Source organism: Octodon degus, unplaced genomic scaffold, assembly GCF_000260255.1.
Source record: "Octodon degus isolate 3935 unplaced genomic scaffold, OctDeg1.0 scaffold00065, whole genome shotgun sequence".
Taxonomy (NCBI): Eukaryota; Metazoa; Chordata; class Mammalia; order Rodentia; family Octodontidae; genus Octodon; species Octodon degus.
In genome coordinates this window covers 11,347,894-11,369,605 of record NW_004524641.1, presented here as the reverse complement: position 1 = coordinate 11,369,605, position 21,712 = coordinate 11,347,894, and the positions used below count along the sequence as shown (strand labels likewise).

The 21,712-nt window shown below is 38.8% G+C and overlaps 1 protein-coding gene and 1 pseudogene across 2 annotated transcripts in view; both read right to left on the bottom strand.

The window, feature by feature from the left end:
- Positions 1-240: 240 nt before the first annotated feature.
- The window catches only part of LOC101563277 (bile salt export pump), a 30,509-nt gene continuing 9,037 nt past the window's right edge, over positions 241-21,712 (bottom strand). Inside the window, exons 4-10 of one of the 2 annotated variants that reach the window (XM_023719107.1) lie at positions 14,287-14,490; positions 12,743-12,984; positions 9,743-9,899; positions 8,090-8,287; positions 4,873-5,079; positions 2,842-2,988; positions 241-2,028 (exon numbers count right to left, since the gene is read on the bottom strand). In XM_023719107.1, coding sequence (XP_023574875.1) covers positions 1,828-2,028; positions 2,842-2,988; positions 4,873-5,079; positions 8,090-8,287; positions 9,743-9,899; positions 12,743-12,984; positions 14,287-14,490 — 1,356 coding nt within the window. In that variant the 3' untranslated portion in view covers positions 241-1,827. The remainder of the gene's footprint in view (positions 2,029-2,841; positions 2,989-4,872; positions 5,080-8,089; positions 8,288-9,742; positions 9,900-12,742; positions 12,985-14,286; positions 14,491-21,712) is intronic. The other variant, XM_023719108.1, reaches the window with a different exon arrangement.
- Positions 12,101-12,537, bottom strand: LOC105742666 (annotated as a pseudogene).

Here is a 21,712-nt window from a genome sequence, read left to right as displayed (position 1 = left end):
CTGTAACATTTTTTAAAGTATGTACATTTTAATTACTAGGGTTACAGGGAAAGTTTGATCTCAGCACAAGCATACCATAAAAGCATTAGGAAATAAAACACTCATGATAAGTGTCAAAATAGATTAAGCCAACTCTTCAACCATCACAGAAATATTAATAATGCCAAAATGCAGAGACCAAATCTTTGCCAGTGATGAGCAGAGGATGCAGGATAAAACAGAGACACTGACACTACCTGGTATTAGAAAACAAGCGTGCAACTTTATTTATTTATTCATTTTGAAACTGTAATCATCTCCCTAGTCCCTGAGCCTCGAAAAGCAATTGTTTTCTCAAATCAGTTTTCCATCCTTTCTGGTCAATATTTCTCCACTCTTAAATAACTCTCAAATGCCTTATTTAAAAAGCTAACTCATTCATTCCTTTTTTCATCCCACATAAATTCCATTCTGGAAACTGGCAGCCCTCCAGGACAGAGTCCATGTATTCCTCTCTGAATCCACTTCTCAAGCAGACGTCAGCCTCCTTGTTCCAAGATTAGAGGACACACATGTGCTCAGCTTCACTCCCCCTACTAGTCATCTTCATTCTGCGAGTTCCAGAACCATCCTTTTTCATATCCAGACTGAATTCCTCTCCTCTCCACCTCAACTTGGTAACCAGCAATAGTTCTTTCCTGAACAGTTAACCTGCTAAACCATGTTAGCAGTTATTTCCCAGGAAGTACTGGACAGGCTTGTGCTCTGTACTCAGAAGCTCATTTCCTCACCATGGGAAGAAAATACATAAACAAACACAGAGCAGGGCTGGGAGCAAGACAGGGAGATGACACTGTGAGGAGGGCCATTTGAGTGAGAACTAAACTTTGCATTTCTGCCATCAAGAGCTCTTTTTAATGTGCTTGTGTGTGTTCATTCTTCTGGACTACTGTCTTCTTTTGAATAGATGGAAACATCCCTTGTCTCATTGAGTGAATATGTGTGTCTTCCTAATTTTTCTCTCTGTTGCCTGTCTGTATGTCGGAGTTCTACGGTCATTGCTTCTGCTCTATATGTTAGTGTGTTTCCTGGAGATCTTTGACAGTCTTCCTAGATAAGAATAAGACACTGAAAAGCCTGGGAAGCTCTGAGCCAGTGTGCGTATGCTGTTGGCCAAGAGGCTTCACAATAAGATAATCTATGCAGCTGGGAATATTTTGGAAAGATTTTTAGCACTGGGACCTTAATATCTTTTTCTGTATTAACCATTCATTCTTCAGTCTCCTGCCAGAAGTGGATGGATGGCTGGAAGATTTTTCTACTCATGTATTTCCTTACACCCAACCCCGTCTCCTCCATCAGCCAGCTTCAACTGCAGCTTGTGTTCTAACCTGTAAGCCTACTTGTGAGCTCCCCCAGAGAGGGAGCCACTATGGTTCTGCCATCACTGGGTAAAAGCAGCCAGCTTGTGGCAGGGGTTCTGCACCTCTGCTTCTTCACATGTTTTCAGCCCATTCTTCTATCTTTAGTCCCATGTGTCCCTCTCTTCCCACTTCCAGAAAGCCCAAGGACTTTACATCATGAGCTCGATGGATCTGCGGTACAAAACGAGATGATCACAGGCTTCTCCCCCTTTGGATTCTTATTCATCAGGACTCTGGTTTCTTTTATTTTCCATATGGACATCTCAAACTTAATAATCATTGAAGGTCATTAGAAATTAGTGTGGATCCTGGTAGGTGACCATGCTTATAAATGTAGAACATTAACACTGCCCTTTAAGGATGCAACAACCCGCAGCACACCTGTACTCTGAGCATCGTTGATACATGGAGTTCCTGAGAGAAGTCAACTGATGGGGGCTCCAGTAGTGACCAACTTGTAGTAGGCCCCCCTCTGTTCCATCAGTTCTTCATGACTTCCTTTTTCAATGGCTACTCCTTGTGACATAACAACAATGATATCTGAGTTCTGGATGGTGGACAAACGATGGGCAATGACAATGCAGGTCCGACCTTCTCTGGCTTTGTCTAGAGCAACCTGCACTGTCTGCAAAAAGAGAATAATAAGTCAATGCAGACACATGATTGTCCCCAGCCCTCCACAGTGAGACTATTTCAATAGACCCAAAGTGATAATTCCATACGTAGTGGTAAATGCAAAGAGGCAATACAGGAGAGGATTAAGCAAGGGATTCCTGATTCAATGCATCAGTGTTTTAACCTCCACCTCACAGACTGAGAAACTTCAGTTTCAGAAGTTTGAAGTGAAAATGAGCCAAAGTATGAAGTCACTATTTATTTTTATAGTAGTTGGCCTAGTTTATTAAAATGAAATCAAAGAAACAGTGTAGGGGTAATTAAATGGTCATTCCTGATAGTTTCTTCACTGGGGACACTTAGCCCTCTCCAAAACGGAATTCTGATTTCTAAAGTGATAGTCCCAACTTCTGGGTTTCATAACTATGTTTTTCTCAATTTCATCTCCTCTCATGTGTATCAGATACCATTCTCTTTGTGTCATGCATGGCCTATATGTTCTGTTACTTAACTTGAGAACAATAGAACATGTTGTGCCTTCCAGGTGACTCAAATTATTTTTTTACTTTATTCAAGAAAGTTAATTATTTTCCTTTGGAAAAAAATGTCACATAGCCTAACAAGTTTTAAAAATAAAGTTAAAAATTTTTTATTTCACTCAATCTCATGTTAAATAATTTTCTTTAGATTATTATCTTTGCTTCCACAAAGCATTGCCAATTTCTACTGTTAATGAATTGGAAAATTGGAAATAGTGCCTTTTCTAGGGACAAATCTTATAGCAAAAGGTTCATTCACGAGGATCTAAGAAATCAATACTTACCTTTTCGCTTTCTGTGTCTAGGGCAGAAGTGGCTTCATCCAGTAGCAAGATTTTAGGGTCTCGTACAATGGCTCGCGCAATAGCAATTCGCTGTTTTTCCCCTCGAGAGAGCTGAGACCCCTGGGTCCCAACATTTGTTTCATATTTCTGGAAAAAGTTTGGAAAGCTTAAGAAGTAGAAATAGCCATTGCCCTCGTGCTGTACAGAGCACCCAGCCAGTGCTGCTCTGTGCATTTATTTCAGTGAGTTCTGTAAGGGATATCAAACCCACTTGGAAATACAAGAGAAATATGAGAAACAAGAGATTTTACCACCCTTATCTGCATTCTTTTAGGCTTATATTTTTAACCTCTTAACTGTTAATTTAGAATGTGTGCAGGAGCTCCACCTTGATTTGAGACTACCTAATTTCCACTCTTAACTGGAAAAATCTTTCCAAAAGGGAAAAAACCTGGGAATGGAAATGCCTTTTGAGAGACCTCTGGTTCCCTCCTCTACTGGAATGATGATATTTTGAAATACAGGCCTTGGTGTGAAACTAAGCTCTGCTGTTTATGAACATTATAATTATAAAGAACCTATATCATGTTTTTTGGGCTGCAAACTCATCTAAAAAATGAAGTATCACTCAGTGTCTACTTCCCGTATTTGTTGCTTTTGATGAAAGTTAGGAAGAAAAATGTCTAGTTAAACATTTGAGGTGGCTACATTAATAATTAAAAGTCACAGAATATTTATTAAGGATCAAGGATTCTGCTATGTCATTTAATATTCACAGAAACTTTAAACTCCCTACTTTACAAATTATGAAAGTTAGACATAGAGAAACAAGAAATTTGTATGAAGATAGATAAGCAGCAGAAGTGACGTGTAAATCCAGGTATTCTGAGCTTCTGAATGCGCCCTGACCACTGCCCTATCCTACTTGGTAAGGGTTTGTTTACTTCCCTTGCTTCCTGACAAACGCTCAACTAAGCCAGGTGAGAGCCATGGCAACCTCTTTTGTCGTTGTAGGGATGAGGTACTCAGCAAAGGTTATTAGGGGCAACTTGAAGAAAAAGGCAATGAACCAACTTTAAGGAAGTTCTTACACAACACGAGCAGTGTTCAGTAAAGATCAACACAACAATTAGATCTTCCAAGTCACACACAACCTTTGCTTTTCAGCTTCAAGTGCAGCAAATAGTCATTTTTCTGTGCTTACCAATGAGGCTACCTAAATCAGAAGCTAGTCATGAGCGTAAGCCTTGAAGAAACATGTGAAAAGAAGCCCACCACAGATACACAACAATTTCAAACATAATCCTTTATAAAGAAAAGTAATTCTTAAGTGGTGATACTTTAAAATGAAGTAGAGAAGGTAATAATTGGCTCCTACGACTGGGTTTTTATGTCTTAATTTTCCCTACAATTAACCACCAAAAAAGACACTTGGTGAGTGGTAAAAAGGCCAGTACTGTGCTAAGTTTAGATGTGGTTCTGGAAAAATAGAGATGCAAAGGTAGGTGTAGCTCACGATGCCACACAAGACACACGCCACCAGACACTGAAACAGCGATATCAATAAAGCAGCAACAGCTTTCTCTGTGCGACTGTTAAGTGCATTCTTTCATTTTAATCATCTCTCTCTCTCTCTCTCTCTCTCTCTCTCTCTCTCTCTCACACACACACACACACACACACACACACACACACACACACACAGGGAGTGAGTGGCAGAGCTTGGATTCAATCCATTTGTGTCTGTTCCAAAGCTCAGGCTTTTCCCACAATGCTAAACTAGAGCTTCCTGTGGTGTTGCTTTCTGTGTAACAAATATGATGGCGTCCATTTTGTTGGCTAATACTTTCCCAAACTATAAACTATTTTAATGAAGGACATTTGTTCAAAGACTAAGACAACACTAGCCCATGGAGAAATAAATTGTGTTGCTTTTGAACTCCTCCTTGAAGCCATGACCATAATACTTTGGGCCACTCTACCTCTCCTCCATCTCTGTCTCCTACAGCAACTGTCAAGCCTGGTACTCACCTCTGGAAGCGACATAACAAAGTCATGCAACTGAGCCTGCTGTGCAGCTGCTATGACTTTTTCCATGGGAATATCTCTGGTGTTGTCCCCGTATTTGATGTTGTCCTTTATGCTACAGGCAAACAGCACTGGCTCCTGGGAAACAATCCCAATGTTCGAGCGGAGAAACTGGACATTCACTCTCTTGGTGTCATGTCCATCTATCATCTGCCAGTAGGGATGATGGGAAAGGGGACAAGGTTTTAGAATTCCACTGCTGAGGAAAGCTCATATTCTGGAGCTGAGTGGTCTGCGAGATATTTGTTTTGCCTAAGAAATAACATTCCCAGAGCCCCGAAGAATGAATTCTTTTGCTTTGGGCCTCTAGAACTGTTGTTATAACACTGATGAGGCTGTAGTTTTATTTTTCCCAGATTCTAGCTCTACAGAGACAAGAAAGACACTCAGAATAGTTTTTAGTTTGAAAAATTCTCCTTATCCCTTGGTGCAGCATAATTTCCGTAACTATTCAGAGTTGTTCAATTGTGAAGCTCTGAGTTATGAAGAGGATTTTTTATGTGAAGTCTTTGGATAATATAAGGATCAAATCTGTGTTTTTGGTTTGACAGATAGCATTTTCTGAATAACTGAGGTTATTCAGGGAAGGAAAAAATTGTTGCTCACTTAATCAACAACATATATGGAATCACCTGCCACACATATGCTATGCAAAGCAGACTGTATTTGTTATATAAAGACAACATAATGTCTGTTTCCTAGAAACTCACATTCTAGAAGGCAGGAAAATATGGTCCTCAACTATCTACCACTTGAACTGGTTCACTAAAGAGTCCTGGAGTCTTATAATTATAAAGTGTCTGGCCCTATGATATCAGAAAAAAATTATATTAAATGGTATGAATAGATTATATTTTAGATAATTTCTAAGCAATGGAAAGAGCAAATAATATTAGAAAAAAATAAAGTATTCATCAATAATATTTACCCCACTTATCCTGTTCTACTTGATTTCCATAGTACTGTACTTACAGCTCCAAAGCACAACATAACACCTAGAAATTGAGCTTTTTGTTAGGGCTGTAAGTGGACATTATGAGCTGCTAGAAAGCAGAAGACACACCGCAGGCTCTCAAAGAATCTCCCCAAAGAGTACCGGAAACCTCATATGTGATAAAGTGTTGAAAGTACTGCATTTGGTAGCTTCCCTACACACAAAGAGAACTTTAAGAGAATTGATACAGTGGTGTTCTTCTACTTAAAAGTGTTTGGAGACATGTTTTACAATGATGGGACAAAAATGTATTGTGCTTGTAGAATTCAAGTGAACAATTATTTCTGCATGGGCCTTGCTTCTGGCCTGTGGTCACTTTGTTGTGTACATTCAGAGAAGTACACTTGGTATTCATGCTGTTGTTGGAGAGGATACACATGCTGGGCTCAGGTCCCAGGATCTCACACAGCTCACAGTTTACCTCGGTGACGGACATGACAGAGCTGGCATTTTGGAACACTGAACCTTTGCCCTTAAGGGGTTGGGTATCAAGTGCAACATGTTTTGTAAGTTCATCCGCTAACACATTAATTCAAACAAATGAAAATCTTTACATTAATATTAATAACAAAGAGATGATAAATTACAGCATTAAGGTTTTTCCACTTATTCTCACAACTTCCTGGGTTCTGCCAATATCTCTTCACTTACTTACTTACTTGCTTTATGCAAGGGAATCGTTAGTGGTCTCTTTCAAGTTTCTTTTAGAAATTTTCTTCATAATTTTATCTATCACAATTGCAATGACAGTTATACTCTTCAGCAAAATCAGAGTGAACACTTCAAAATATTAGGATTAAGTTATTGATCAAGTATGAAGCAAAATAAAGCAATTCTAAACTCATACCTCTGAACCATTTCTTTAAAAACTTTGTGGACGTGCTTCAACAAAACTAGAGTGAAAACCAAGCATTGGCAAGATATGGGAACAAGGAAACAATGGATTTAGATGAAGAAAACATTGTAGCGAATACAGTGGGTGACAAAAGTTCAATAGGCAGAAATTAGTCCAGGCTTTGATAAAAATGAGGGAAAGAAGAAAGACCCTCAGAATAGATAGCAAAACAGAGACACTGGAAAAGTATTTTAAAAAATTAGAAGGCGGAGAATGAAAGAAAAAAGAAGGCCTTTTGTAAAAACTATCAGGAAAAGAAATAATCTATAATATCTCACTATTTGATTATGAAATGACTTTAACATAATTAAAATAAAAGCTGTTAATTTTGAAATTTTAAATTCAACCTACAGTGAAAACAGGAATGATATTGTTAGGACAATGCATATTTGATACTCTTGATGATATTAAAGAATAATTTAAACCTAAAAGGAAAAGGACAGAGGTTCAAGGTTAGCTTGAGCTACATAGTAAGTTCAAAGACAGCCTGAACTACTAGTAAGACCTTGTCTCAGAAAACCAATCAAACAGATTAATAAAAAAGTCAACCAAGAGGCTGAATTTAGTAAATCATGAAAACAGCAGCATGAATATTTAAGAGACATAGAAGTAGTCAGTTAGAGATTTTAAAGCATCCAATGGCTAAAATAGTTGTCTTTCAGCAAAGAAATACAAAACAATGTTACTTCTATTAAGATTCTTTTTTATTACGTGATTTTGCCATCTTTTAATATATTAGTTGGGAAAAAGGGAAAGAAATGCTATAAAGAAATGAGCAACAAAACAGTTCACCAGTTTTTCAGGTATTCTTGCCAAAGCTTTGTCCATTTGAGCTCCTTGTATCATTCAGGCTTAAGCTTTGTAAGCCAGAATGTTTCTCTGGTTTTTCACAATCAATCCCCTTTCTTCCTCATTTGTCACTGTGTCCCTCATCACCCCCACTTTTTCCATTCCTGGCCATTAGTCTCCTGATTAATCTGCACTTTCTGCTCCATTTACCAGTAAGTGAGAGCTCCTGCCAAACACACTCATCTCTAGCTTTGCCCAGTGCCCAATTTTCTTTGCCTTACTGGTCAGCAGGCCATCTGGAGCTAGGGAGAATATGACAGAAATTGGGAGGTAGAATCAGGTCAACCAGCAAATGGCTGGAAAAGGGCTAAGTGTCCAAGGCAAGCACGTTAGAGGAAGACTGACAAGCACAATCTTAGAGATGACTTTTACAGAAATTTTAGATAGAAAGCAAAGTTCTCAAGAGCGTATGCATCTCTTACCACCTTCCCTTCATTGGGATCATAGAAACGTTCCAGCAGCTGAATGCTGGTGCTTTTGCCACACCCACTGCTTCCAACAAACGCCATGGTCTGTCCTGGATGAACTGACACTGAGAGACCATTCAGAACTTGAACATCAGGTCGAGAAGGATATGTAAACTTACAGTCAACAAAGTCAATCTTCCCCTGGAAATTGTCCTGTGGGTGGGAAGGTGGGAGTTACATATGGTCCTACTGGAATCTAGAATACTGAAAATGCATCTAAATCTACACACCAAGTTGCAAAGTGCAAAATATAGACAAAACAAGTCAATGACATGACACCCTAATTCCTATTCTGGCAGGGGTAGAATACAGAAAGAACTGAGCAGTAAAATCAAAGATATTCAATGGAAATTTCATTTCCATTCTAATCTAAGGAGATTTTCTTGTCATCCACTCCTTTACATTCTGAGTAGAAGAGAAGAACTAAAAGATAATACATCACAGAAACCAGTCACTATCTGACCCTTTTCAACTCTGTTCTCACAACGACTTAATATAATAGTATCATACTTGAAATGACTCTGAGAGAAAGTTACTTCAGGTCTGTAGAGCAAAGGTGAATACTCTGTGGTGCTTAAAATATGAATTATGAACTCTAGATATGAATAGACATTTAATAGGCCACACGGGGACTAGACTTTTATTGAGTGGAAGGAAAAACAGGTCATTTGACCAATTTGAAAACATTCTGGAATTCAGTTTACCTTTGCTAATGTTCTGGTTTGTTTTGCTTTCCTGAACATATGGAGATTTTAAAAAAAATAGGAAAGATTAAAAACAATAATCAATTACAAGAAAAAAATATTTCTTGTTGATATTGAATTTTCTGAGCATTCAGATGAGCTGAAATCTGTGTCCAGATAAATGAGTTCAATCAATATTACTGGACAGGAGGAACTTGTTTTTCTACATTCCATACCAAAATATCGTTAATTGTGTAGATCTCAGAAAACGTTTGGAAGCAAATGTGCTTAGACGACACAGACTTTAGCCTGCATGGGTGCAATGGCCCAGATGTGGTTTGCCCCACAGGGTCTGCATGTTGGAAGCTTGGTCCCTAGGGTCACGATGTTGAGATGTGGTGTGGCACATTTAAGAAGGGAGGTACAGTGCCAGGTGACTGGGTCACTGGGAGCACTGCCCTCCAGAGGAATTAATGTAGTTCTTATTAGACTCTGGTTTGCTTCTGAGAGAAGCTTCTTATAAAAAATTGAGACTCACCCCTCCCCACTCTAGTGTCCCTCAGCCACGGGCTTCTGGCATGATGCCACTCATCATGAGGTGATGTCGATAAAGAGCCATCAACAGAGGCTGACTCAGGGCCACCTGATCTTAGATTCTGAACCTTATACACTGTGCAGCCACAGGTATTTTGTTATAGTAATAGAAAATGAACTAATAAAATTACATATTGTTGCTTTGTTCAAATGCCAACTTTATGGATGATTTTAATGTGGATTACTTCACTCATTTGCATTCATAAACCTATTGTCTCTCTACTCTGAGAACATATAAATGAAAGCAGATATTTGGAAGCTAAGTGGCATTGTCTGACCAAACCCAAACACATACCACATACATGCATAATTTTCCTCCTTCAACACTTACCCATTTTTCACCCTCATTACTATATACACTGATTGGCGGTCTTCGATCCAGCAGTTGAAAAAAGCGTGCAGCTGATACTTTAGCTTTGGCATAACTTGGGGTGTAAGAGAAGGTTCTCCCAACAGCTGTGGCACTCAGTACAACTGCAGAGATCACCCTACAATCAGACAGAGAGCCAGGTTACAGAGTGTTGGGGAAGGGTTGATGTGATGGTGACGCCAAGAGTCTGGGGTCTACACGTAGTTCTACTAGGAAAGGAATGAAGAGCCTTGAGCAAAATATTTTAGATCTGCCTGGGTTGGTGGGAGTTAGAGACTGAAGATTTTCAAAAAGTGTTCTATATAAAAATGGGAGAGGGATGAAGTGAACATGGTAGGGCTCAGACCTCCAAATTCTGATACCACAACAGCTTCTTATTAATCTTTTCTTTGTTTGGGGGCGAAATTTACTTTTTAGGAAAGGAGGAGAGTGTAAAGAAGGCCCAGGATTGGGTTGATTCTCTTAAAATGCTAACATTAGATAATAATGAGCAATGCAATTTATGCTTTTCTATGCAATTTATGCTTCAGACAAATTAGAAACACAACCGCATGTACCCTTCTTCTTGGCTCAGATCTGATATTTGAGATAGGTTTAATGAATGAACAAATGAAATCCTTTTTTTTTTTTTTTTTTTTTTTGGTGGAACCAGGGATTGAACTCAGGCCCTTGGGCTTGCCAGGGAAGCGCTTATTCCACTGAGCCATCTCACTGGCCCCTGAATGAACAAATGAATGGATGACAAATATGGTGAGAGACAGCTTCACTACTGCATAGACAAAGATACAAGAGGAAGTCCTCTAAACTGTCCTCCTGGGCCCCTATTCACAGAGAGCCTGGCCAGGGTGCAGGTGAGGACAGCATATGCATGTTTGCCTGTCTTAGTGCTCAGTTATAAGTGGAATTGCAGATCCAAATACCACCGGAAGTCCACTCCCCAGCTTAAGGGGTGTAAGTGTTCAAAGTGAAATGAAAAAATGATAGACAATGACTTTCCAGTTTTTAAAGCTTATTCAGAAATTGGGAGTTTCTCAATTTTTGTTGAGTTTCTTGGTAAAATTTGAGCACTCTCAAGTTGTAGTCTCTCAGTGTTTATACGTTGTCAAATAACTGATGGAAAGTTGTGTATCAACTGACAAAAGCAAGTCAACTGTTGTTATTTTCTCTTTTTTTTAATATATTTTAGGGAGGGGTCTACAGGGTGTCAAGGGTCTCACTACTAAATCAGACTCCTAGTGATCCACCTGTTTTCAGCCTCCCAAGAGCTGGGATTACAGGCATGCCCTACCACGCCCAGTCTCAGTTCCCATCTCAGCGTGCTCTGGGGGTGGGGCCAGTACAGCAGGCCTGGGGATCAAACCTCCACACCTCTGTGCCTGCTTACAGGCGCTTTAATTGGCTGAGCTATTTGGCTGGCCTGTTAGTGTTTCCTGATATGGGTTAGTAGAGTTGAATATCAAATATTTAGAGAAGAGACTTTCCTGGTTGAGTTGGGTTATAACAGAGGAGTAGAAAAGTGCTGAAAGAAAGATAACAGTTGAAAAAGAACTTATGACTGATGAATGAAACCTAAGAGAGCAAATTCTTATTGGAACCACTTTTCTGGAAGCCTTCCCCCCACTGCCACGAACAGACACATGCACCCACTCTATAGGCTCCAACCTCTAGAAATGTGAGAAGCTGGGCTCAAAGCTATCTTATGAGAAAGCAGGCTCAGGCTCTATTAAGAAAGCAGACTCTGGCATTATTAAGAAAGGAATTTAAGTGGTCCTATGTGGTCTACGTTGTCTCTTTCTATGGGAAGTCAGCTAGAAACCCGCTCTCTTTTCATTAGACTAGCAGAAGTCAAATATAATCGCCCTATGAACCATCTTATTCAAGGCTTCTGGGGGTTCTCAGCATTAGCAAGTGTGGTAGATCAAAAAAATGATCACATTAATTCATCTACCATGCATTCTTTTGCAATATGATTGTTTATTCCTCTCACTATGGTGGACTCAATTTCCCTATTCTTTAAATCTGAGCTTAGTTATATGACTTTATTTGGCCAAAGAAACATCAGAAAATGTGACACATGGAGAGACTGAAGTTCTTACACACAGGTATTTGTTCTCTTTTCTTGCATTTAGAACCATTCTGCATGAATGGTCTCAAAACAAGCTCATTACTGGAGAGATCATGTTGGGACAGGTGTGTGCAGAAGCCTCACAAACTCAGCCCAGGCCAGAGAACTACCTGGTCATCCATAGCCTTTGTTTTGTTTTGTTTTGTTTTGTTTTGTTTTAGCATTTTTAATTAAAAGTTATACACAGGAGGACTTTATTCCTGCATCTTCTCAATCGTTTCTTCCTTGTATTTGCCCTTTTCCTTTCCTACTTGGCGAGACTTGGCTTTCTGTTCCAGCATCTTTTTGCGGTCTTTGTCCAGTTTTAGCCTGGTGATAACCACCTTACTGGGGTGAATGCCACGTGGACAGTTGTGCCATTTGCCTTTTCCCACTGCACCCATTCAATGTAGATGACATACTTCTTCCTGTAAACCTGGACTACTTTGCCAATCTGTTGACCTTTATAGTGTCCTCGCACAACCTGAACTTCATCATCCTTTCAGATGGGCATAGAGCGAACATTATATTTTTGTCTCAGCTCTTTGGAAAGAGGAGAAGACATAATTTTCCTGCGAATGTGGGAAGGCGCATTGAAATGCCTTTTATGGTTTTTGCTTGGGTCTGAAGTCACAAAAGGATTAAACTTCATTTTGGCTGTTGCAACTCCAGCGATGGCCGCAAAAGGGAAGAGAACTATGCGTTGCCCATCCATACTCGTGAGAACTAACAAATCCTAGCTGTTTTAGGACACTGAGTCTGGGAATTTGTTAAGTAGCAAGAAACCTAAGAGATAGATCCAGGCCACTCCTTCTTAGGATATTGCTCTTTTATGACCTTGGTGGACTATTTCTCACCTGAACACATAGCTGTAGTGAAGCCCTTCATTGGGGATTAAGTAACCTCCATATCTGTAGGAAACTGAATTTGCAATAAATGATATGCCTTGGGAAAAGGCAAAGCAGAGTCCGTAGACATTTGCTTTTTGAATGGCAGTCTTGAGCGACTTCTCCAGTTCAGCCTCAAGTCCTTCAATGAAGTGCTTCTGAATCCCAATCCCAGAAACGGTACGGATGTTACTGAGGGCTTCACTGGTAATCTGAAAAATTAAAGGAGTAGGAATCAAAGGGCAGAAATAACCTCTGTGTGATATTGCAACTTTTAAATGGATTAGATCTTTGCACAAATTGCAGAATTTGGTACAGATTGGTGAAACTGTGGCATCTGACAAAATAGAGAAGTTGCAAGAGGTCAACCCATCCATGCCATGAGATGATCTGTCAGCTAAATTCAGAGTCTATTAGTTTTAGCATGGCGTTTTTGCCTCTGTGTGTGAGGGAAAGAGAGAAGGGTGAAGAAAGCACCCATGCGCTAACACCTTCAAAAGCCTTTGCATTCCTTTGCTAATTTCACTTGAAATGTCTGCAGTGAGCATCTTTAAATGTCTTCTGAGACAAAAGTCCATTTAATAATATAAATTTAAAGTACTCTGTTCTACTTTCCTGAAAAATTAACCTGACCAAAAATTATTTAACTTAAAGTTAATGTTATTCTTTTAGTTTACATTATAAATGTATTTCAATTGCGCTCTAGGGTGAATAATCAATCTTTCTGAATTAGGGTCCTACCTTTTAAAAAGGAGCAGGGTGGGCTATTTTCTTCTACTGGCATACAAAATCCTTCAGCTTTGTCTAATTGGGCAATGTCACATCTGTTCCACTGCTCCATGAAAATATACAACACTTCACGTATACTGGATTTGTTAGGAGTGAGTGTGTGTACACGTGAGGGTGTGATTTTTTTTAACTTGACAAATGTTCATGGTACCATTCTCTCATTTACTCCTTGAGGAGCAGACACTAACTAGAATAGACTTTTGATACAGTTAGCGTCATAGGCATAGTTAACACCTAAGCATATGTGAATCCTAAACTGCTGCTCATATTCCATTTGAAGAAGGCATTTACCATGAGCCTAGCAGACACTGAAGTGTGACAATAAAAAGTGGGCACCATTAAAAAGATATTAGTTCCTTCTGTAGACAGCAGGATTCAAGGAAATCAAGATCCCAAGAAAAATCCAATAAAAAACTGAACTACCCACCCCTGCAAGTGAGAACACAACAAACTGGGATGTGGGACAAGGAACTGTTTTAGAGCAAATTGAACTTGTAAGCATCTACATTTACCCCACTATTTCTCCTCTTCTGCTGAAATCCATGTACTTTAGCTCTGTGGTCACAGATTCTGGGCAGAGGCACATTGCAAAAGATTGGTGGGAGGTTATGAATTATGCATGCCTGTAGGCTCCGGATTCCTAAAGTCTCTCTGTAGTTCCCATTTTTCAGTTTGCCAGACACAGTCATTTAACCACAAGCAGAAACTTAGCAACATAGGATTACCTGTCCTGCCTTCTCCAGAGCCTGTTTGTCTCGAGTCGCAAATCCTGTCAACATTTTGGTCTGCAGGGCTCCTGATAAAGCCAAGAAGGGGAAGAAGCACACTATGACCAGGCTGAGCTTCCAGCTAAAGAAGAAGGCAATGATCATGGCCACCACGACGTTTGTGAAGGAACTGACCATCATCCCAATCTGAGAGCCGGCAGCCTGCAAACCAAAGCAGCCAACCCCACTCAGACACAGGTACATGGTCTCTTTTATCAAATGCCATTATGAAAAGGCTATTTTATATCAAAAAAGGTTATTTTTAATTATTTAACATGTACATAATATTTATCATTTTAGCCATTCTAAATATACAATTCAGGGACATTGAAAGCATTAACAATGTTGTATAACCATCATATCTATACCCAAAATTTTTCTATCATCTCTAGCAAAAAACTCTGTAAATGATTAACAATAACTTCCTCCCCCTCCTCTATGTTACTGTCAAATTCATTCTAATCTCTTTTTTTTTCTAATCTCTATTTATGAATTTGCCTATTCTAGGTCTCTCATAAAGTATTCATCTCTCCATGTCTTTATTTTACTAAGATTACCTTTTCAAAGTTCATCTACATTGTAGTATATATCAAAATTTAATTCTTTTTGAAGGCTAAATATATGCTATTATAGGTCTATCCCACATTTGTTTAATTTAGACACCTGAGTTGTATTCTTACCTTTTGGCTACTGTGAATAATGCTGTTATAAACATTAGTTTGCAAATATTTGTTCAAATCTTTCCTTTTAATTCTTCTGTATATAAACTTAGGACATTCCAGCCAGTGTCCAGGCCCAGCATGAGTGTGTGGGACCACCCAGGGCCTGTCGAATCCTCATTCCAGCCAGCACCCAGGTCTAGCGTGTGTGTGGAATTTCCTCCACGAGACAGGCCTGATGTAGAACCCTTCAGCAGAACTCCTCGCAGAGAGGCTAGAGGCAAGACCCACCCAGCTGATCCAGGAGCACAACATCTTGCCAGAGTGGCCCAGCTGGTTCACTTCCAAGCAGAAAGAAGTGGAGCACAGCAGCTGGACCCAAGCCACACCTACCTGGATGAATTTCAACTTGGTAGATCTGGACCTGGTGCTAAGGTAATAACTCTATCAAAGCTCTACACCAAAGGTCAGAAGACATGTTATACAAAATGACAAAGAGAAGGAGCAAAATGCATTCTCAGGCCCCAAGCCAACCCAGAACAAATGCAGGAGACAATAGCATAGAAGAAATTGGAAATAACACACCTGAAATCTCTGAAGTAAAGAAACAACTCAGAAAGGTATAGAGAAAATCAGATCAGAAATAATTTCTGAAGTAAAAAAAGAAATGATAACTATAATGAAAGAAGTACTAAGTGCTTCTAAAGAAGACACTGATAAAATAAACAGCAAACAGAAAAATGATAGAATCCTTGTATGAGCAATATAGGAAAGAAATAGAATGCAAGAAGCAGATTCAAAGAGCTATACAAGAAATTAAAACCTCAATCACAAGCTGGAAAAACTATTTGAATGAAAGTGAAAATAGACTTTCAGACCTTGAAGACACCATTGCAGCTAGTGAGAAGGTAAGAAAAGATCTCTTAAAAACAAGTAGAATGCAGGAAAAAGTTATTCAACATCTGCAAGAAGATACAAAGATGACCAACGTAAGACTAATACGCATCAATGAGGAAGAAGGAGACACTACAAATGCTATAAAAAGAATATGGGCAGAAGTGATAGCAGAGATAACCACTAAGAAGATAACAATGTACAATGTATTAATTATTGAAACTGTTCTATTATTCAGTTTTGAAACTATCTCATTGATATTTGTTTCTCAATAAAATAAATTTTTTTAAAAAAGAAGTAATAGCAGAAAACTTCCCAAGTATGGGGAAACAATCCATCATTCAGGTAATTGAAGCATATAGAACTCCAAATAACATCAACCCAATTAAAACCACACCCAGACATATAATAAAAAAAGATCCCAGAAATTCAGCATAGGAAGTATACTAAAAGCCACTAGAGAAAAGAAACAGATCGCATTTAAAGGAAAACCCATCAGAATAATGGCAGATTTCTCTTCACAAACCATCAAGTCAAGAAGAGCATGGAGCAAAATACTACAAGTCTTGCAAGAAAACAAATTCCAACCCAGACTGATATACGCTGCAAAATCTCTTTCAAGTTTAATGGAGAAGTGAAATACTTCCATGACAAAGAACAACTAAAGAATTTCATGATGACAAAACTAACATTAGTCAGCAGCTGAACTCCCAAAAAGTTGTAAATAAAATAGATATTTTAAAATCTAGCTTTCAAATATATTAATGCTATAAAAAGAATATTGGCAGAAGTAATAGCAGAGATAACCACTAAGAAGATAACAATGTACAATGTATTAATTATTGAAACTGTTCTATTAATCAGTTTTGAAACTGTCTCATTGACTACTAAAGGATACACAGACTACTAAAAGACATTCTAGAGAGGGATCAAAATACCCAAACTCCCATGAAAGAATCCACCAAATAGGGCAAACAATTAAACACAGGAGAAAAAGAGGTATACAACAGCAGGAAAATAACATGTGAAACATGTCAGTACATCTTAATTATAAACATCAATGTAAATGGACTCAATTCACCAATTAAAGGATATAGAATGGCAGAGTGGATTAGGAAGCAAAATCTAACAATATGCTGTACAAGGCTTCATCTATCCATGGATTGCTTTATCTTCATAGTTTTGTCCAGCTGGTAATTTCAATAGTTCTATAATTGGTGCCCCAAGAACACAATTATTTTTATGAATCATAAATAATGCTTTGTCCTGGCTTTATGGATTATTGATTTAGAGATAAATTTTCTGCAAGATTAGAAAAAAATTTAAATAAATTTAGAATGGAATTACCAGATGATATGATAAATCTTTGTTTATAAAGGTAGGTTTTAAAAAAATATTAAAATGCATTAATATATTTGAAAGCTAGATTTTAAAATATCTATTTTATTCACAACTTTTTTGGAGTTCAGCTGTTGACTAATGTTACTTTATGGGTATAAGAGCTGGAGCAGCCTTAAGCATGGGCTACATGTGTCCCAGGCACTATGCACTTGGCTTGTGATATTACTTATTATTCTGTGAAGATTAAGGTTTATGCTATAATTATAGTTCTAAAGTTGAATGAGACACTACTCTGATTCTCACTGAAGTTAGCCTGTTCAGTGGTACACACTATCTTAATGAACAGCTGTTACGTCAAAGCAGATGAACAAAATGGATTCAGTGCCAGTATACTCTGAACCAATGTGGAAAAATTGCTCTACGGTTTTAAGTCTTCATTTTCATTGCAGCCATTCAATGACTAAAGTTTGCTGTACTCTATGTAAAAGACATTTGGGTGGGTACAACTGTATGACTTTTTAGGAAATTGTGGAGACTTCAGCATTTTTAAGAATATAAAAATTATTAACCATTAAGTGCTCAAGCAGTGCTATGCAAGAATAATGTGCATCTTTATATTATATTGGAGACATAAATGTGAGAATAAGAATTTGTGCTATAAAGAATACCCATGCAACACTAACTCTTTTGGAGACAGTAGTAAAATGCTATTAAGGATTTCTTTTTTGTGTAGTCATATTCATAGTGGTAATAGTCATAATAGCTGAAAGGTAGAAACAACTCAAGTGTCCACTAATAGATAAATGAGTAAACAATATGACATATACACATGTGTTACCATCCTGTTACTATAACAAATACCTGAGACAAACAAATTAAAAAGGATTAGGCTTATATTGAATCAAAGTTTTGAAGGTTTTATCCCAGGGTTGGATGGCCCATTGCTTTTGGGGTTTTGCTGAATAATACATCATGGAGGCCATACATATGTAATGAAGAAATGTACTCACTTCATGGATCTACTCATTTTGTGGAGACCAGGAAGGAGGGAGAGACAGCCCAATTTCCCTTCAAGGGCATGTCCTCCTTGACCTAACTTCTTTCAGGGAGGCTCTGACTCTTTTAACTCTTCACCAATTCATCATAGTGCTATGGACTAGAAACTAATCCCTTGATAAACAGGCCTTTGGGGGGCATTTCAGTTATAAATTACATCAGCATACAATGAGTATCTTAGCCATAAAAAGGAATGTAGTTCTGATACTTGCTGTAGCAAGGATGCACCTTGAAAACTTATGGTAAGTGAAATAAACCAGAAAAAGGATAAGTGTTATATATAAACATATTCCACTTATATGAAACACCTAGAGTAGTCAAGTTCATAAAGACAGTAACTAGAATAGTGGTTACTAGAGAATGAAGACCCGGATGGGAAGTTACAGTTTAGTAGGCATACATTTCTGTTTTGGATGAAGAAAGGCTTTAGAGACAGATAGTGGTGATGGATGGAAAACAATGTGAGTGGATTTACTGAAATAAGTAAAGGTGATGGGCACAGAAAGTCTATTCAAAGATGAAAAAGCAGAAAACATCTCTAATCTTAGGAAAGATGTAATCCAGGTATAAGAGGCTTGTAGAACCCTAAATAGGACCAGGGAAGATCCTCACCACAACATGTTATGGTCAAACTTTCAAACGTCCAAAACAAAGAAAGAATTTAAAAATCTGAAAAGGAAAAATGTAAAGTCACCTTTAAGGGCAACCTCTCTGACTAGCAGCATATGTCTCAGCAGAAATCCTAGTCAGGGTTGAGGGGAGAGTCCTAGAAGAAAATAACTGCCAATATCATACATAAGGAGAGGCTATCCTTTAGCATGAAAGAAGAAATAAAGATGTTCCAAAAAGTCAAACCTAGAGGACTCAATAGTGACCAGATAAAACTTACAAAATATTAAGTGAATCCAACACTCAGAAGTGGAAGAAAGATGCTAGAAACTACCACTCTGACAGCATGTGAAAGCATGAATCCCACGAGAAGAGTAGATACATGTGGAGAACTAGAGGAGAACCACTAGTCATCAATATAATAAACCATCAAACCACAATAAACCATAAAGCATCAAACCACAAAGATGCATTGAAGAGGAAGAATCAAAGAATAATCAAACAACTGAAAAAAATCAATGAAATGATTTTGTATTGGTACTTTTAAATTTTAAACTATTAGTTGAACTAAGTTCAAGGTCAGTTCTGTAAGTAAAATGTTTTCAATTTTATTTGATTTATTTTATAATACGTTTAATTATACATTTTAAGTAATGTTAATCCATTTTCATATTATGCTTTGTTTACATATTGGACACTATCCTATTATTGCATGAGGTTTAGTTTTGTCTTTTTGAAATATAAAAGGCTAAAGTTAAGACTATCTGGTGGCCTGCCTGGATATATTTTGTTAATTCCTGGGTTCACTCATGTGTCTTCAGATTCCCTTCTGGATAGCTTTTTCTTCTTGCTAAAGCACATCCTCTAGTAGTTGCTTTGCTCAGACCTGTAAGTAGCAAACCCGCTTGGATTATTTGACCCCGTAAAAAATCTAGGTTAAATGTTACAAAATAATTTTTAATCACAAAAATATTAAACAAAACACAGTACAGCAGAGTAAAAAAAAAAGAGAGAGAGAGAGAGAACATGAAAACTACTTGAGTTTTGGCTTGGAATACAATAAGGCGGGTAGGGAGTAGGTTACTGTTTGGGGGGAACCAACATAAAGACATCGAGGAGGGGAGATCTCCTTGAATTTTCTCTCTTTTTTGTCTCTTAGCTCCAGGGTGACTTTTGATGAAAAATCCTAATGTTACTTGTTTCTTTTCCTGTGCTGCATGCCCACTGGTATATATGAGAGACCATATTATTGCACATTCATTGGATTCCATACTGTTCATCTTAGATACGTTGGGGTGGTACTTTTCAAAAAACCTGGCCCTTGCTCCACGTTTCCATAATGGATTTTATCTCAGCACTGCTATTCTCCTCCCTAGGTTCCTCTTCCTCAGTGGAATGCTCCTTGGCAAGCACCTCCTGCTGCTCACTCGCTGGAGCTAAGCAAGTTCTTCCATCGTTAGCTCCTCCTTACAGTCCTCAACAAGCTCTCTAAGTCTGCATCTCTGACACCCAGAGTCATGCTCTTGTCCATGGACACAATCTCCTCCACTCTATGCATCAAACCCTTCAAAGTCATGTTCAGTTACAGATTCTGGGCACTGTTTCCTCCAGGCATATAACATTTTCCAGGCTTTATCACTGAGATTGATGCAGTGGAGGGCATTGAACCGTTCCTTCCAAAATTCTTCCAGAGTCGAAGATATCTCTCCAGTGACATTAAAACATCTAGTGAAGAGCACCTTTGTGTATACCTTCTTGAAGTTGCAGATCCCTTGCTGGTCCATGGGCTGCAGAAGGGGTGTCAAGTTGAGGGGGGGGGAGCGTGATCTTTATGAAGTCATACTCAGTGTCCACCTCATTCACCGAGGCTGGAGGGCGTGCTTGAGCATTGTGCATCAGAAGAAGGTACCCTTTGGGCACTTGGTTGGCAGAAATGGTTCACACCCATTTCTTAACTGTGGGTGTGAACATCTCATGCTGCCATTCCAAGAGCAATTGCCCTGTGACCCAAGCTTTCACACAGGCCCTCCACATGACAGGCAGCCTGGCCTTGTTCACACTCCATTCTCTGAATGCATGAGGGGTCTGGGAATGGCCCACTAGTATTGGCTTAGTGTTCAGATCAGCAGTTGCATTCGCACACAGCAGGAGGGCCAATCTGTCCTTCATGGGCTTGTGCCCCAGCAGTGTTTTCCCTCCTGTGTGCTATAGGTTCTATTTGGCATCTTCTTCCAAAAGAGCTGTTTCATTACAGTTGAGCACCCACTGAGTGACACATCCTTCTGCCTTCATTAATCCCACAAATTCTTCTTATAGGCTTCTGCAGCAGCCTTGCCAGAACTGGAAGCCTCACCATGTCTTACCATGTGGATGCCACTTCTCTTCTGGAACTTATCAAGCCACCTCTATGAGCTTTAAATTCATTGCTTGCTGCACTGAGAGAGAGATTTTCTTGCAGTAAGTCCCAGTGCAGTTTCCCAGCCTTTTCACAGGTCATTACTGTGGTAACGCCATCACCTGTCAGCTGTTTCTCCTTCAACCATGCTGACCAAAGTGTTCCCACCTCTTCCAGTGCTTGTGTCCTCTGTTTGGCTAACACCATTATTCCTCTTGCTGCATCAACTCCTTCGATGGAATCCTTATTCCTCAACATAGTCAAGATTGTTGACTTTGCAATCTTGTACTCCAAGGCCAGATCAGCCCCTCAAATGCCATGTTCATGCTTTTTTACATTTGCTTAGAAAAAAAATCATGAAAACACTCACAGTCCTACCCACAAAAGCACACAGACACACACAGATAGACACACATACACACCACACACA